Source organism: Drosophila nasuta, chromosome 3 (assembly GCF_023558535.2).
Source record: "Drosophila nasuta strain 15112-1781.00 chromosome 3, ASM2355853v1, whole genome shotgun sequence".
Lineage (NCBI taxonomy): Eukaryota > Metazoa > Arthropoda > Insecta > Diptera > Drosophilidae > Drosophila > Drosophila nasuta.
Window position 1 is genome coordinate 31,312,533 of NC_083457.1, and position 16,801 is coordinate 31,329,333.

General features: G+C 33.9%; 4 protein-coding genes across 6 annotated transcripts in view; all 4 read left to right on the forward strand.

The window, feature by feature from the left end:
* The window catches only part of LOC132790600 (ficolin-1-A-like), a 66,760-nt gene extending 61,174 nt beyond the window's left edge, over window positions 1-5,586 (forward strand). The window contains exons 1-4 of one of the 3 annotated variants that reach the window (XR_009632814.1): window positions 3,122-3,215; window positions 3,284-4,377; window positions 4,447-5,453; window positions 5,513-5,586. Coding sequence is in view for 2 of the 3 variants with exons in the window: in XM_060799180.1 (XP_060655163.1) it covers window positions 4,843-5,453; window positions 5,513-5,567 (666 nt within the window). In the remaining variant the exon portion in view is untranslated. Of the gene's footprint in view, window positions 1-3,121; window positions 3,216-3,283; window positions 4,378-4,446; window positions 5,454-5,512 lie in introns of those variants that run through there. The other 2 variants (XM_060799180.1, XM_060799178.1) reach the window with 2 other exon arrangements.
* On the forward strand, window positions 1,131-2,705 carry LOC132790790 (fibrinogen-like protein 1). The gene is made up of 3 exons (XM_060799481.1): window positions 1,131-1,234; window positions 1,292-2,379; window positions 2,450-2,705. Exons 1-3 carry the CDS (start codon window positions 1,154-1,156, stop codon window positions 2,550-2,552), a joined length of 1,272 nt encoding a protein of 423 aa, XP_060655464.1. The 5' UTR covers window positions 1,131-1,153; the 3' UTR covers window positions 2,553-2,705.
* Window positions 5,587-6,180: 594 nt separating the features above from the next.
* LOC132791217 (fibrinogen-like protein 1) lies at window positions 6,181-7,777 on the forward strand. The gene is made up of 3 exons (XM_060800058.1): window positions 6,181-6,292; window positions 6,362-7,470; window positions 7,539-7,777. Exons 1-3 carry the CDS (start codon window positions 6,209-6,211, stop codon window positions 7,645-7,647), a joined length of 1,302 nt encoding a protein of 433 aa, XP_060656041.1. The 5' UTR covers window positions 6,181-6,208; the 3' UTR covers window positions 7,648-7,777.
* Window positions 7,778-9,628: 1,851 nt separating this feature from the next.
* On the forward strand, window positions 9,629-11,160 carry LOC132791448 (fibrinogen-like protein 1). Its single transcript, XM_060800371.1, has 3 exons — window positions 9,629-9,734; window positions 9,804-10,927; window positions 10,991-11,160. The coding sequence occupies exons 1-3, from the start codon at window positions 9,654-9,656 to the stop codon at window positions 11,085-11,087; spliced, it is 1,302 nt and encodes a 433-aa protein (XP_060656354.1). The 5' UTR covers window positions 9,629-9,653; the 3' UTR covers window positions 11,088-11,160.
* The last annotated feature ends 5,641 nt before the right edge of the window (window positions 11,161-16,801 follow it).

A 16,801-nucleotide genomic window follows, 5' to 3' on the forward strand; every position in this document is an offset into this window, starting at 1 on the left:
CGATGCAACCCTTTTTTCTTTATTTTTTTTTTGTATTTTTGTTGTTGTTTTTTTTGGGTTCTTTTCTTGGGTTCTTAAGCCGGGCAGCAGCAGCAACAGCACAAGCAATGATAGAGGGGCAACCGCAGCGAGTTGAATGCCACATATCAGGCAGCGGCTCAGCTGGCTTGCATCCTGCCTGCCTGCCTGCGCCCGCATACCAAAATCCCTTGCCCCTTGCAGCACGCTTGCCGCATCGCATCGCGTTGCCACAAGTGCAACGCAGCGCGAAATTCCACTCATTTTTTAACAAGTTCTCGGTCGCTTTTGTTGCCCAACAATGCGAAGGTTAAGCCAGAGCCCAATGGAGTCGCTTCACTTCATACATACATTGTAGTCGAGACTCGGTATCATCAACTGCAACGGCAACGGCAACTGGCGGCGACAAGGGGCAACTTGCTGGCTTCCTCATCGCTGCCTTGGTATCTCTCATTTTTTATGCGTAGCGCTTGAGGTAACTTAAAACTGCCGCCAGCAGCCAACAGCCAGCAGCCGACAGCCAGCATAAGTTCGAGTACTTGCCACATTGTCAACGTCAGTGGTCGCTGGCTCCTTCCCCCCTTTCCTCCTTTCCCCTATCATCTCAAGCTAACATTGAACACAATCAGCTGTTGCTGTTGTTGTTATTGTTATTGTTATTGTTTTTGTTGACGGGTCTTCAAAGAGAATCTATCTCCGGGTACTGACAATGTTTGGCACAATTAAAGCTGCTTTTGCTGTTGCTGCGACTCAGCTGACAGTGCACAGTGGGCACAATATGTACAATATATGCATGAAAATATTTTACAAAATACTCTATTCGAAATATTTATATATGTTTGTATATTTTTAATGAAGCCTCTCTGAGACAGACGATCGCTAGTTATTATCTCTTAGCACGGAGAGAGAATATTTATATATACTATTATAATCCAATCTCGGATCTTACGTTATCAGCTAAGTTCGAATACGTTATATTATATTTTTATAAATATATATGAAAATATATTAATTTATATTGTATATACATATATATATAATATATATCAAACGAATCGAGCAAAGATTTTCGTAGATTGAAATGCATTATTTAGTTCTATATTAATCTTGTTTGAATGCAGTCGAAAGAATCGAAATGGGCAGATTAATAATCAACGCAGTTTTGTTACTGATAGTGCACGAAATATATTTTGTAGCCACAGCTACCGATCAAGAGGTGAGAGTACAGTGTAACTAAAAGAATGCTAAAAGTTAAGTATTTTGTTCTTATTAGACGTGCGAATCCGATCGACTTATGGAAGAACAATGCCGGATTCATAATTATAAAACTGTGAAACCTTTACTTGACTATTTTAGACAGGTTAGAAATGAGTTAGAAGACAAAGAAATTAAGGAAAATAAGTTAAATGAATTAAATTCGGATCTTATGGAAAAGTATCAGGAAATTGTAAGAATTCATGAAAAATTTGTGAAGGAGGCAGCTCTTTTAGATGAGTATAAAAACAAAGTAATTAAAGGGGAAAATGATTTGCAATTATGTAAAAATAGAGTTGATAAGTTAGAATCTGAGATTAATTTACAACAAAATGTAATTGTGAAAATAAAAGGAGAATTAGCTGAGAAGTCCACCAACTTAGAAAATTGCGAAATTCAATACAAAACTCTTAATTCTAGTTTATTTGAAAAAGATGAAAATATTAAGAGATTTAGTGAGAATATTCAAAATATAACAGAACATCAGAAAACAATTGAATTGCAATTAGAGCAGAGTAAAACTAAATTAATAAAGAAATATAAAGATAATCAGCTATGTCGAGCTGAAATTGATACATTGAATAAGACTTTACTTAATACTCTTATCCCATCAAGCTGCTCTCCTTTTGGAGATTCAGATGTTCATACACTCAATGTTTCTGGAATAGGTTTCTTCGATGTTTTATGCGATAGTCAGATAGCTGGACCTGGATGGATTGTAATACAACAAAGAGTTGGGGGAAATGAGAGTTTCAATAGGGATTGGGCAACGTATCGCAAAGGTTTCGGTTCCTTTGATAGTGATTTCTTCCTTGGACTCGAGAAGATACATCGTATCACGAGCTTGCAGCGTCACGAACTTTATATACATTTGGTTGCTCTGAATGGAAGTACCTACAACGCTCGTTATGACGACTTCAAAATATCTGATGAAGACAGTGGATATAAACTGAGTTTGGGTAAATTCAGTGGAACTATTATTGAGGATGCGATGAGATACCACGAAAATATTAAATTCACAACATTTGATCGCGACAACGACACTGATGATGGTAATTGCGCAATTGACTACGAAAGTGGCTGGTGGTACAGGAGATGTTATAATTGGTAAATATTCAAAATTGTTATTTTTGATGGAATACGCATAATTATTAATTTTTATTTTTTTCTTACGCAGTAATTTAAATGCACCATTTGGACCAGATCTAAATTGGTACAAACGAAATCCATTGAAAAATGCTAAGGTGCTAATTCGCCCCAAAAAAGCGATGAAGAATTGAGATGTGAAGAACTAAAATTCCTATATTCGAGTCTATTAAATAATCATTTATATATAATTGTTGCATTACGAATTTGCTTTCGTAATAATTATAAGATCGACTATTGAATGCAGCGATTTATTTTTGAATTGAAATATTTTGGGTTTTAGTATATTTTATGTTTTGATGTAGCAAATTGTAAGTCTCTGGAATAGAGCTGCGAATACTTAAAAGTAAGTAAACTTACGAATTTTCTGTATATTCATTTTCAAGCGAACCATATTGAAGGTAAAGTAACTTAATAAATTATCTACACATCTTCGTTTCTTACCTTAACATACAATAAACAGATTAAATTAATAAACGCGTTGATGTAGCAACATCTAATCCCTTTAATTCAATTTGCAACATTTAAATTGAGATGATACGACAATATTTTCTCTTCTGTTTACCCGATGAGAGAGAGTCTATCTCTCATTAATGAAACATTCAATTGCTTTTATATTAACACAGATTAAATGTTAAGAGCAGATTTATTTGTAGATTTAAGTGCATTATTCAGTTTCATATTGATATTGTTTGAATGCAGTCGTAAGAATCGAAATGAGCAGATTAATAATCAACGCAGTTTTGTTACTGATAGTGCATGAATTATATTCTGTAGCCACAGCTACCGATCAAGAGGTGAGAGCACAGACGTCATACAGTGTGATTAAGAGAATGTTAAAAGTCGAGTATTTTCTTCTTATCAGACATGTGAATCCGATCGACGGATGGAAGAACAATGCCGGATTCATAATTATAAAACTGTGAAACCTTTACTTGACTATTTTAGGCAAGTTCGAAATGAGTTAGAAGACAAAGAAATTAAAGAAAATAAATTAAATGGATTAAATTCTGATCTTATGGAAAAATATCATGAAATTGTAAGAATTCATGAAAAATTTGTAAAGGAGGCAGCTCTATTAGATGAGTATAAAAACAAAGTAATTAAAGGGGAAAACGATTTGCAATTATGTAAAAATAGAGTTGATAAGTTAGAATCTGAGATTAATTCACAACAAAATGTAATTGTGAAATTAAAAGGAGAATTAGCTGAGAAGTCCAACAACTTAGAAAATTGCGAAATTCAATACAAAACTCTTAATTCTAGTTTATTTGAAAAAGATGAAAATATAAAGAGATTTAGTGAGAATATTCAAAATAATACTGAGCATCAGAAAACACTTGAATTGCAATTAGAGCAGAGTAAAACTAAATTAATAATGAAAGATAAAGATAATCAGCTATGTCGAGCTGAAATTGATACATTGCATAAGACTTTAATTAATACTCTCATCCCATCAAGTTGCTCTCCTTTTGGAGATTATCCTGGTGTTCATGAAATAAGAGTTTCTGGCATAGGTTCCGTCGATGTTTTATGCGATAGTCATTTAGCTGGACCTGGATGGATTGTAATACAACAACGAGTTGGGGGAAATGAGAGTTTCAATAGGGATTGGGCAACGTATCGCAAGGGTTTTGGTGAAATGGATAGCGACTTCTTCCTCGGGCTCGAGAAAATACATCGTATCACGAGTTTGCAGCGATTCGAACTTTATATACATTTGGTTGCTCTGAATGGAAGTACCTACAACGCTCGTTATGACGACTTCAAAATATCTGATGAAGACAGTGGATATAAACTGAGTTTGGGTAAATTCAGTGGAACTATTATTGAGGATGCGATGAGAGACGGCGAGGACGAGAAATTCACAACATTCGATCGCGACAACGATGAAGATTTAAGTACCAACTGTGCGAACTATTTCAATTGTGGCTGGTGGTACCATAATTGTTATAATTGGTAAATATTCCAAATTGTAATTTTTGATGGAATACACATAATTATTAATTTGTATTTTTCCTTTTGCAGTAATTTAAATGCACTATATGGGTCAGATCTAAATTGGTACCGACGAAATCCATTGAAAGAAGCTAAGATGCTAATTCGGCCCAAAAAAGCAATACATGAAAAAGTCATGAAGGAGGTAGTTCAATTCGATGAATATAAAAGTAAAATACAGAAAGGGGAAAACGATTTGCAATTGTGTCAAAATAGAGTTGATAAATTGGAATCTGAGAACAATTCCCAAAAAAAAATCATTGACAATTTAGGCCCAATTTCCAAACTTTTCGAGAATTACGATAAATGTAAAGAAGAATTAACAAGTGAATCCAATAAGTTATTACATTATTAAAAAAGTTCAATTCTAGTCTTCTTGAAAAGGATACACATATCTCTGAATATACTGCAAAAATCCAAAATGTAATGGAATATCAGGAAAAAATTCAGTTGCAATTGGAGGAGAGTCAAAGCAAGTTACAAAAGCAAGATAAGAATAATGAAATTTGTAATGCAGAAGTTGATAAACTAGTTAGATTTGTCAACGCATCTAGTTGCATTCCGTTTGCAAACTCTCCTGGTATTTATAAGATACAAGTTTCTGGAGTTGATTTCTTCGATGTTTTATGCGATAGTCAGTTGGCTGGGCCAGGATGGGTTGTTATACAACAGCGAGTTGGTGGAAAGAAGAGATTCAATAGGGATTGGGCCACCTACCGCGAAGGCTTCGGTTCCATGGACAGCGATTTTTTCCTCGGTTTGGAGAAAATCTTTCGTCTGTCGAACTCTCGACGCCACGAGCTTTATGTGCATTTGGTGGAACTTAATGGCACTATATACTATGCTCGTTACGACGACTTTAAAATATCCGATGAAAATAATGGATACGCACTGAGTTTGGGTGGATTTATGGGAAATGTTTCTGATGCGATGAGAATTAGTGAAAATCTAAAATTCATAACATTCGATCGTGGCGACGATAAAAGATGCGCGGATCATTACAAAAGTGGCTGGTGGTACAAGAGCTGTTATAATTGGTAAATATTATTTATTTTAATTTCTAAAGTAATATAATAATGAAGTTTTTCTAATGCAGTAACTTAAATGCTGTCTATGGAACAAACTTTAATTGGTATTTGATTTTGTTCTAATGGATTAAATAAATGAATACTCGAATATAGAATAAAATTTATTTTACGTTTCGACTTATATTCGGATTATCCCAATGAACGAAATGAGTATATACTGTAATTATAATATTTGGCACAAAATTGATTTTATTGTAGGAAGTTTAACATCTGACTATAGGATTATAAATAAATTAAAATAAAAAACACTGTTTCACTGCTGCTACAAAAGATAATATAATATATATGTATAGAAATATTATGAAATTGTATGTCAAGGCCTCTTAATTAATAAAAAAAAGAAAAACTGGGTCGCGTTTATCGGTCTTTTTTGATGTTACATCAACACAAAGGTGGCAATTAAAAATCGTCATCGGGGATGCTCGGTAAAGCTGTAAGTATCATAAATTCTATCGAAAATCTTTCAGGTTAGTCATCAGGAAGCAGACAGTCTTGTTTCTTCTGACGCTTTGGATAAAAAGTCTATAGTATCATCAATTGACCTCCTCTGCTGTTCAGACCTTTCAATTAAATCCGAACCAATTGTATATGTATTAGTTTTAAATTCGCACAATTTGACTGTTCAGAGCTGAGTTCTTCGTCGATTGAAACGAAATATTTAGTTCCATATTCAAGTTCCATGAGTGCAGTCGAAAGAACTCAAAATGGGAAGACAAATAATATTAAACGCAGTTTTGTTACTAATAGTATACGAAATATTCTTGTTGGCTACAGCAACCGGAGAAGAGGTGAGAACAATTACTCCAAAAGGTAAAGAAAAGTTAACTCTAAAAGCGTAAAAACTTTCTTTTTATCAGCCGTGTCAATTAACCAACAAACAAATTGATGAACAATGCCGATCTTATGCTGATAAAATCTTCAAGCCAATACTAGTTTATTTAGAAAAGAGCGAAATAAAGGAGAAAAAGATAATTAAATTAAATTCCAATCTTATGGAAAAGTATCGTGAAATTGTACGAGTCCATGAAAAAGTAATGAAGGAGGCATTTCAGCTAGATGAGTATATAAACAAAATATTAAAACAACAAAATTCTCTGCAATTGTGTGAAAACAAAGTTAATGAATCAAAAACCGAGATTTTTTACCAAACAGTAATAATTGAAAAACTTACACCAAATATGACATTTTCTGAGAATATTGTTAAATGCAAAGACGAATTAGAAGAAAAATCAAACGATTTGGAAACTTTAGAACTTCAATTCAATAATATAAATTCGAGTCTTAATGAGCATAATAAAAATATTTCGTCAAACGAAAATTTTCAAAATGCAATGGAATATCAGAAAACAATTGAGTTGAAATTAAAAGAGAATAAAGAAAAATTAGTAGAGAAAGAAAAAGAATATCAATTATGTCAAGCGAAAGTTAGTGAATTAAATGCGACTGCAAAGGAAACGAGTCCCTCTGATTGCATTCCTTTTGGAGAGCATCCTGGTATTCATCAAATCAAAGTTTCTGGCATTGGTTTCATCGATGTTTTGTGTGATAGTCAGGCAGCTGGACCTGGATGGATCGTGATACAACAGCGAATCGGTGGAAGCGAGAGTTTCAAAATGGATTGGGCAAACTACCGCAGAGGCTTCGGTGCATTCGACCAGGATTTCTTCCTGGGCTTGGAGAAGATCTATCGTCTGACCAACTCTCGTCACTATGAGCTATATGTGCATATGGTTAGTGCAGATGGTAAAGTATACTACGCTCATTACGATCACTTCAAAATATCTGATGAGGATCATGGTTACGCATTGAGCAGCCTTGGCAAATTTAATGGGACTGCTGGTGATGAGTTCAGAATGCAGGAGAACATGCGCTTCTCAACATTCGATCGAGATAATGATACGAATGATGTTTTAAATTGTGCTGACGTTTACGACAGTGGCTGGTGGTACAGCAGTTGTTTCCAATGGTAAATATAGCAAATGCGAATTGGGTGTAATTCGAAATTAATTATTTTTCTAACTACTTTTTATGCAGTAATTTAAATGCAGTTTATGGGCCAAATCTAACGTGGTCTACGTGTTATAATCTAGTTCTCAAAGAAGCAAAGATGCTGATACGCCCCAAAGAAGAGACGAATAAGTAATGGCAATTGATAATGTAATATTTATTTTTATAATGAATTGACTAAATGTGTATCTTTATAATGCTCAATTTAAAGCTGTAAATTTGTGTTTGTTCTCATGTTTAGATGGCAATAAATGTGTAAAATAAAAGGATTGTAATATATATTTCAATATGTTTACCTTCGCAGCAACAAATTTTTGATCCGAGTCCATGCTGAGAATCTCCATTTGAGCTGCAATGAAACAGTTGGTGCAACCGTTGCGAATCTTTTTGACTCAGACCAGAACTCATTGCGATATTCCTGAATACTTTAAATGTACTAGAAAATCATACCCAATTGTTGAATTAAACATATGCTTCACAGCCACTAAGTAAAAGTGTTACCAAAGAGGAGGAAAACAAAGCTGCTCGAAAAGATCTATCGATTAAACAATCAAGTTTTGCAACTACTTCGTGTGAGTTGTGATCAAAATTTCGGTCTAAGAGCTTGATTTTATGTGGCATTTTCACTTTTTAGATATGACTCTTTTCAGAGTCTTTCTGTACATTTTATTGTAACTTAAATTTGAGTATCTATCCTAGCTTGTGATAATTGAAAAGGCGAAAATAAAATAAATAAAAAACAATTGAGATAGTTAGAGTAGAGTAGGCTCGAAGCGATATTATTCTTAAATATACAGCAAAAATAATGAAATATACTGAAAGTTATATTACAAAGGCCAAAGAAAGCGATGTTATTCTTAAAATATACCAAATTTATATACCACAAAAATACAAAAATATATCAAAGGCTATATTAGGTATATTGATATAGTAATATGTTATATTCAAAAATATTTCTGTAATAATTTCGACAAATTTTATCTGCTCGCAAACAAATTTTCAGGAATCTTAAATTTTATAATTATTATTATTATTGCTCGATCTTAAATATTAAGCTCGTTACTCGATTCATGTCGATTTGCGGAGGCGGAAAAAAGCGTGACATAAATTAAAAACAAACTTATTGTGCCTGCAAACATAACAAGTACTGTCGACAAAATGATATCTCTATATCTTATAGTTTTTGATATCTACATAGGTGCTCATACGGAGGTGTCTTGACTATTGATCCAGAATATATATATAGTACTTTATAGAGTCGGAGATGCACAAAGTTACGGGTATAATCATAGTGGAATAGCAGAGCGATCTGCAATCGTGTCCAATTAAAGTTGAATTCTAATACATTAAATTCCAAACTATTTAAAGAAAATATACCAAATTAATTTTATTTTTATGTTTAAAAGGTACAATTTAAAAATTTCAATTTTTACCTAATTGAGGTCGAAAAAGTGGCAGAAAATCAGAAATAAATTAATAAATCTACGGTAAACAGCGGTGGCGAAATTAAAAAAAAAAAACAGCACAATAATAATAGTATACCTTCTTTAGTGGCTTTAATAGTGATTACTCCTTGGTCTGCACTAGATCCGACAACACGAGCATTAGTTTGTCATCGATGACAAATTAAATTTTAAAGTTTCAAATGTCTCAGGAAGACATTGTGAAATTATAAAGAACATATGACTCCAACAACTACAATGCTCGTGAAACCTGTTACTATGAATTTCACAGTTGTTGGCGTCACGTTAAATTTCTATAAATGGTTAATATTCTAAGTGACTATCAAAACGTGCATTATTATGAATATCTTAATAGAACTTGCGAGCAGAAGCAGCCCCGATTATTATAGGAGAGACCAAATTGACCCACCAAATATCGTGAGAGCTGCCGAAAATGTCCTAATCAAATAAAATTTATTATCAAGAAGCAAGCAGTATCGTATCTTGTATCAACATATATAGAAAGTCTATATATAGTATCATTAATTGACCTCCTCTGCCGTTCAGACCTTTTAATTAAATCCGACCCAATTGCAAATTCGCAAAAAATTTGACTGTTCAGAGTTGAGTTCTTCGTCGATTGAAGCGAAATATTTAGTTTCCTATTCATCTTTCTTGAGTGCAGTCAAAAGAATCGAGAATGGGTAGAAAAATAATAAAATCAGTTTTTTTACTAATTCTACACGAAATATTATTTGTGGCCACAGCTGCCGCAGAAAAGGTGAGAACAATCCCACGATAAAGTGAATAATAGTGAACTCTAAAAGCGTTTAAACTTTCTTTTCGTCAGCCGTGTCAATTAAGTAATATACCTAGCGGATCAAATATTGATGGAATTCTGCAGCTGCTAGACTGCTTACATATTGGAAATGAGTTTGAACTAAGCAAAGTGCATGAAGATCACATAAAGGAATTAAATGTTAATTTTATGGAATATCAAGAAATTGAAAAAATTCATGAAAAAGTCATGGATAAGGCAATTGAATTAGATGAGTACAGAAACAAAATACTAAAAGGAAGCAACGATCTTCAAGTGTGTCAAATTGAAGTTGATAAATTAGAATCTGAGATCAATGTACAAAAAACTACAATTGACAGACTAAAAACCAATTCGAAACTTTTTGGGGAATATGATAAATGTAAAGGTGAATTAATACGTAAAAGAAATAAGTTAAAAAGTTTAAAGCATAATGTAGATATTTTAAATGCTACTCTTATTAAAAAGGATGCATTAATTGAGAAACGTATTTTAGAATTGCAAAATATAACTAAAAATCAGAAAACAATTCAATTGGAATTGGACGACTACCAAAATAAGTTACGATTGAAAGAAAGCGATATTCAGTTCTGCCAATTTAATTTAATTTTCCGAAATGATACAACTCAGAAGCGACAACACACACGTATTCTAACTAGTTGCATTTCTTTTGGAGACCATCCTGGCGTTCATCAAATTGAAGCTTTGTACTATGATGTCTTCGATGTTCTATGTGATAGTCAGATAGCTGGGCCTGGATGGATTGTAATACAACAACGAGTTGGAGGAAATGAGAGTTTCAATAGGGATTGGGCAACGTATCGCAAAGGTTTCGGTTCGTTTGAGAGTGATTTTTTCCTGGGTTTGGAGAAGATCCATCGGTTGACAAGTTCGCAAGATCATGAGCTCTATGTGCATTTGGTTTTCCTAAATGGCACCATCAAATACGCACAATACGACAACTTTAAAATCTCGAATGAGGAAAATAGTTACGCACTGAGCAGCTTGGGCAAATTTAAGGGAAATGTTGTGGATGAGATGAGAAACTATTTGAATAGCAAATTCTCAACATTCGATCAAGACAACGATACCGAAGACGTCCACAATTGTGCAGAGCACTTTAAAAGTGGTTGGTGGTTCACGCATTGTTATTATTGGTAATTATTCCAAATCGTCTAATTTACATTGATAATTAATAATTGGGTTTTTTTTTGTTGCAGTAATTTAAATGCATTATATGGAAAAGACCTAAATTGGTATCCACCATACGAGCTTAAAGAAGCTAGGATGATGATTCGCCCCAGAAAAGTGAAGTGAAGATGGTTTATAAATTGCAATTGAAAATCTGATTTGTAATTACTTTAAATGGTTTAATAATTTATTAAATAAAGCGTCACTATAAAATAAATTAATCATTTGTGTTGGAAGTCAGATTATTTTCTTTTTGTATATGATTTCTCAATAACATTGCTGAAATAACTTTATTATAAAATATTGCACATTAAACTTACTTAATAAATGATCTACACAATCCATTCCCTATTTAAATGTCCAACAATTTTTTACGAACAAAAGATTAAGTAAGCAAGCGCCCGTTCGGATTTGCTGATGACGTAAAAAAGCGTTATGAAACGGACTAGAGAGAAAAAAACATTTAGACGAAGACTGTGACTATCAGTAAAGAAGAGAGTACTAATCACTGATCCATATAGCATGATGATTAGTTAGTATTATTATTGAGAGAGACTAATGATTGTTCGAAGAGTCTGCTGAGGCGAGTTTACTGCGTCATCTTCAGGGAGAAAAAGCCGGGAGCAACTTTTGAATTATTTCTTCTATCTAATGCTCGTGCTTACAGCTTGTTGTTTTCTAGAATTCTACAACCTTTCCTATTTTCGCGTTCAGAACTTTTGAGCTCCTGAGAAATTCGTTGGCATGCATTTTTTATTTGCAATTACACAGTAACATTCCAAAAAAAAAAATCAAGCGCAAAACAGAAAAGGATGCTAGTTGCTTGGTTAAGTATAACGGAAGAAGTTGCTATTAGTCAAGTGGAAGCAGTTGCTAGTTCGTTAAGAGTATAGCAGAAGACGTTGCTACAATTCAAGGAGACGCAAACGTTAAAAAGAAAAGGATGATAGTTGCGGTCATACAGTTGCGTGTTTGTAGGCGAGTGCAAGCGAGTACGCAATAGTCAATTGCAAAAACAAGCGCAGACTGATCGTCTCTAACCCTTAGATGCACTGAGCTATTTAAGTATTCGTTCATTTGCAAAAACAAAGAGCAAATCTCAACAACAACTGTGTTGTTGATGATAGACCAAAGAAGAGTGAGTGCGATAGCGCTATATATTTTATTGATGCTAGACCAAGGAAGAGTGAGCGCGATTGCGCTATATATGTATTTTACTTGCTTTGTAAGTATTGCAAATTGATATACAAGATTTAAGAATTGTTTGTAAGATTTTGAATTGTATGTGCAAATTTGTAAATTGCTGTTTTATAATGTTTTTTTGTTGATTATTTAAATGTTTTCTATTTAACGAATTAATTTGGTCGAGTTAACTTTATCTCAATCAAAAAAGTTACCTCGACTAAATCAATTCCTTTTTCTTATATAACTTTGTTCATGTCAGTGTTCTTTGCGAAGATATAAAGTTAAAGAGTTATAGGCAAAGCTGTGTGCTCAGATCTATCCATAGAAAGGGAATGTGCATCACCATTCTTATTAGCTTCTTAAGCAAACGAAAGTTGTACTCAAATAAGCAGTCCTAGAAATATAGAATGAAAATTGAAAATCAAAATCAAGACCTATCCCAACATTTTTGTGCAACCGATAAGAGATTGAATGAAAATTGAAAATCAAAATCAAGACCTATCCCAACATTTTTGTGCAACCGATAAGAGATTGAATAGCCGTCATCGCAAAAAATTACGTACATACCACATACTATATGTATGTAGATGATCTCACTTCTAATCAGCTTCAGCTCAGTGCTTCATGAAAGTAAATTATCTGTTTATACCCTCTATATATTCTTATTATAGTTCTTTTTTGAAAAATAAATGTATAAATTATATAGTTTACGCTTTGTTTATTTGTGGAGGTAAGAGCATCTGCTGGTCGATCAAATATAAATTTATTATAATTTAAATATTCTTTTTATACAGCCAAATAAAACTTATCTGAATTGTGAAGTCAAAGTCGAGAGCATCCAATGGTCGATCGAATATAATAACTATGAATTGAAGTATAATTTAGAAAAGCTCGGATTTTCTGGTGTACAGTGGAAATTTTCTTAACGGGTAGCTCTATTAAACGAACTCTTCCATTAAGCGGACACCTTTTGCGACACTTTTGTTCTGGGTTTTCGTGAATATTGAATCAGCTATCATAAATACTAACATATATAATTATTAATGCATATTTCGGTTTGTGTAATTTGAATTCAATTTTTGATTGCTTTTTAACCAAATTTGACCACTGTGTGCGCTTTGCTGCTATCATTGTTGTTTTGCTTTCTTGCTGTTGGTTGCTTCTTTCTTGTTATGTTTTCTTTTATTTTATTTTTTTTTTGTTGTTTTCTGTAACCTTAGAACTTCTCAAGTTGTTGCTGCCTTTCTCGCCGCCTTTGTAAATGGGCATAATACCGGAAACCCACAACAACGACAGCGACAACCAACGACGACGACAACAAACTGAATAACAGCTGAGCTGAGGCGTTTGCAATGCGGTTCGCTCTGCTGCCTCTCACTCATCATCATACGAAGCGGACAGACAGACAACACCGTATAAAACGTCATGTTTAAAGTTCCTATGTAACTCTCTATACCCCTTCCCCACCCCATTGAAACCCCTCATCAACTCTTGGCGATCTTTTACATTGGTTTAGTAGGAAAAACTTGCCGTTGGTTCCGGTGAAAATGCAGAAGAAGCCTTCAACTTAAACAGCTCCGTTTAGCCCCACAATTAATAGAATACACACAATTCCACACTCTTTAGTATCTCTTTGTTGGTTGCTTGTTGTAACTGGCAGCATAATTACCACATATTTTCTGTAAGTGGCACACAACGCAAAACTTCCCATTTAGTCCAAAGTTCTTGCCACTTACTGGCTAACTGACTGACTGCACGGGAAATGAGATTCATTCTTTTGCTTTTTTGCCACATATTTGCCTGGCTGACTTAAGTATAAATAATAAAAACAAGTACGAAATTTTGAGTCGGGTGTGATGGACTTTGAAATACCCGCAACCCATTTTCATTAAAACAATATTCTACGAATGTACCGAATTATACTAAAGCTTATATTTAGTATATTGATAAAGTAGTACATTCAAAATATACCATAGAGTGTAACATATACGATTATCTGATGGTCTTTATCATAAATAATAAAATAAGTATGAAAGCTTAAGTCCTGTGTGATGGACTGTGAGATATTTTATTCTTAAAATATACCTAAGGCTTTTGATATATGTATATAATCATAATTGAACAAATGTTTTCACCCAAACAAAAAAGTATTTCTTAAATACCTTCAACAAATATTGTTTGATCGCAAGCATATTTTCAGGAGTCTTAAATACTTTAGTTATTTTTTTATGTTCGCGGCTCTAGCTTTAAAATTATGATCATAGATGGTCACATATTGTCCCGGGCGTTGACGCTGATCAATTTTATTTTCGTTAAATTTTCCTACAAAAATTAAAAAAAAAATCAAAGAAAATGCTAAAGATATTATTCAAACTTCAGCATTTATACATAAAAAATATATATTTTAAAAAATGTTTCACCTTAAGCATTAGGTTTTTTTCTAAAAAAGAAATATAACAAATTGATATTTTTATTATCACAACTGTATATATTTTATAGGATCGGAGATTCCTCCTATTGCCTGTTGCACACATTTTCCTCTACATGGGTTTAAAAACCGAAGCACAATTAATTCTTCAAACTAAACCAATTCAGCTGTTTAATGTTTAGCTAGAAAGTAATTCGTTACAGTTTATCATCAAATAATCATTTAATGGCATCGTGTGATTCCGGCTACTTTTTAATCAGTTCATAATTATGCCTATATTAAATTAAGCTGCAGCCATATCGAAATGTTCCAGCACAGATCTACTCATAAGTGGTGTAATTAATAGAATCGACTCAACGACAAAGCAATGCGAACAACGATACAGATAGAGATAGAGTGCGTGGGGTATTGGAATTGAACGGTGGCTCTTTTATGCTGCATTTAAGGTAATTTACATAATTTCATAATATGCAAATTGACGCCGGCTAGATCGAAGATAAAACCCATTAAAAGCAAACCAACAAATCAGCAGAGTTCCGGGCTCCACTCGAAAAAACACAAAACAAAAACAAAAAACAGGCGGGAGGTCGTCAGCTCAAATAAATTGCAGATCGGTATCTTTTGATGCGTAATTAATAACTGCGCGTGAAAAACAATGAACTGAGGGGAAAAATGAAAAGAGAAAACACACGCATGTGCTTGTTGCCAGGGCAAGGGTTTCAATTTTAAACACTGGACTGTGTCCAGGTAAGCAACAGCCGCAGTCGCAGCTTGTTGTTGCTTCTGGGTATCTGTATCTGCATTCAAGTATCTAGTATCTTATGGCTGAATATTTGTAATATGAGAACTGGCAGGCCGCGCCCTCGCCCAAAAAAAAAAAAGAAGGAAAAAAACTAGTAACCACACAGCCCAGATGAAATTCAAAAGAAAAATCTCGAGAATAGAATAGAAAAGAAAGCAACGACAACAAGTTGTATAGAAAAGTTGCTACGCAGAATGAATGGCATTGTAGAAAAGCAGGGAAGAATAAAATAACCCTTGGGACATGTCGTGGAAAAGCCGAGGAAAACTTCACTCAAGGGTGAACCAAAGTCTTGTTTGTTATTGTTGTCATTGCGCCCAGACACGCAGCTAGGGGCGAGACGAGGGTGACTCAGAGTGAGATGCACCCTACGCTCTTGCCCTTAGGTAGGGGAAGCTCAGCTTCATTGATAGATTGCAATTTCTCCACAGCAACAAAAGAAAACAACAACACAAAAAATAAAAGTGAAACCCCTTTTGTTTCGAATTTGTAAGGAAACTATTTTCTATTTCCCGAAATTTGCGTAACAATCAACTTTCTCGACTCGCCTGATTTATAGATATTTAATAAAGCGCTTTCCCAGGCGAATCTTAAGCTTGCCGCGCATTTCATTTGCATGATAAAAGTTCTCAGACACTCTCGATAAGTGAGCGCAAGAGAGAGCTGCCTGACAACTGGGTGTCTACCCCGGCAATAACAACAAGACATTTTCGCTGATTATCTCGTCAGCTAGGCACCAGAGGGGAGGAAGTAAATTCATGGAAGAAGAAAAAAAAAATAAAATAAAAGGAAAAAGGAATTGTTCCTTTTCAATTTTTTGGCTTTTGTTTACAGGCCGGCTTTCAGCGATGAAAATTATGACGCAATTTATAGTTTTTCATTTTTATCGCCGCCTTGCGTTGTGTGTGTGATTTCCTTTTGTTGAGAGGTTTTAAAAAAGCATAACTAAGATTTATTTCCGGATTTGTGAAATTTACACCATATGCCAGCAGACTCGCATTACTTTCCCAAATGCCCAGCTGGCCAAAACTCAGTCAACTTCTTTTTAGAGTCGTCGGCACATTTGTAAAGAGAAACTTTTCATGTTTTTTTCCCCCCGCCTGCTCGCCTTGTACTATATATATACTAATACATCAAAAGGATGGTGTAGTAACTAGGGCCTAAATCCCATTGATACTGTGAAACCAATTGAATACAAGTAGGTGAGCTGGGCTCGACTGTGCTCGACTGTGCTCGACAGTGCTCGACTGTGAGATACCTATTTTCAATAAAAGCCAAAACATTTCGGAATAATTTTAAAAATAAACCAAATTAATATACTAAAAAGGATACAGATATAATAGTATATAACAAAAATTTATATTTGGTATATTAATATACTATTACATTCAAAATATACTGTTCATAATATACTATTATATTCAA

Coding starts and splice junctions, on each gene's coding strand:
- LOC132790790 (XM_060799481.1), top strand. CDS start 1,154: ATGGGCAGATTAATAATCAACGCAGTTTTGTTACTGATAGTGCACGAA. Junction 1,235..1,291: donor CCACAGCTACCGATCAAGAG/GTGAGAGTACAG, acceptor TGTTCTTATTAG/ACGTGCGAATCCGATCGACT. Junction 2,380..2,449: donor TACAGGAGATGTTATAATTG/GTAAATATTCAA, acceptor TTTCTTACGCAG/TAATTTAAATGCACCATTTG.
- LOC132791217 (XM_060800058.1), top strand. CDS start 6,209: ATGGGAAGACAAATAATATTAAACGCAGTTTTGTTACTAATAGTATAC. Junction 6,293..6,361: donor CTACAGCAACCGGAGAAGAG/GTGAGAACAATT, acceptor TCTTTTTATCAG/CCGTGTCAATTAACCAACAA. Junction 7,471..7,538: donor TACAGCAGTTGTTTCCAATG/GTAAATATAGCA, acceptor CTTTTTATGCAG/TAATTTAAATGCAGTTTATG.
- LOC132791448 (XM_060800371.1), top strand. CDS start 9,654: ATGGGTAGAAAAATAATAAAATCAGTTTTTTTACTAATTCTACACGAA. Junction 9,735..9,803: donor CCACAGCTGCCGCAGAAAAG/GTGAGAACAATC, acceptor TCTTTTCGTCAG/CCGTGTCAATTAAGTAATAT. Junction 10,928..10,990: donor TTCACGCATTGTTATTATTG/GTAATTATTCCA, acceptor TTTTTGTTGCAG/TAATTTAAATGCATTATATG.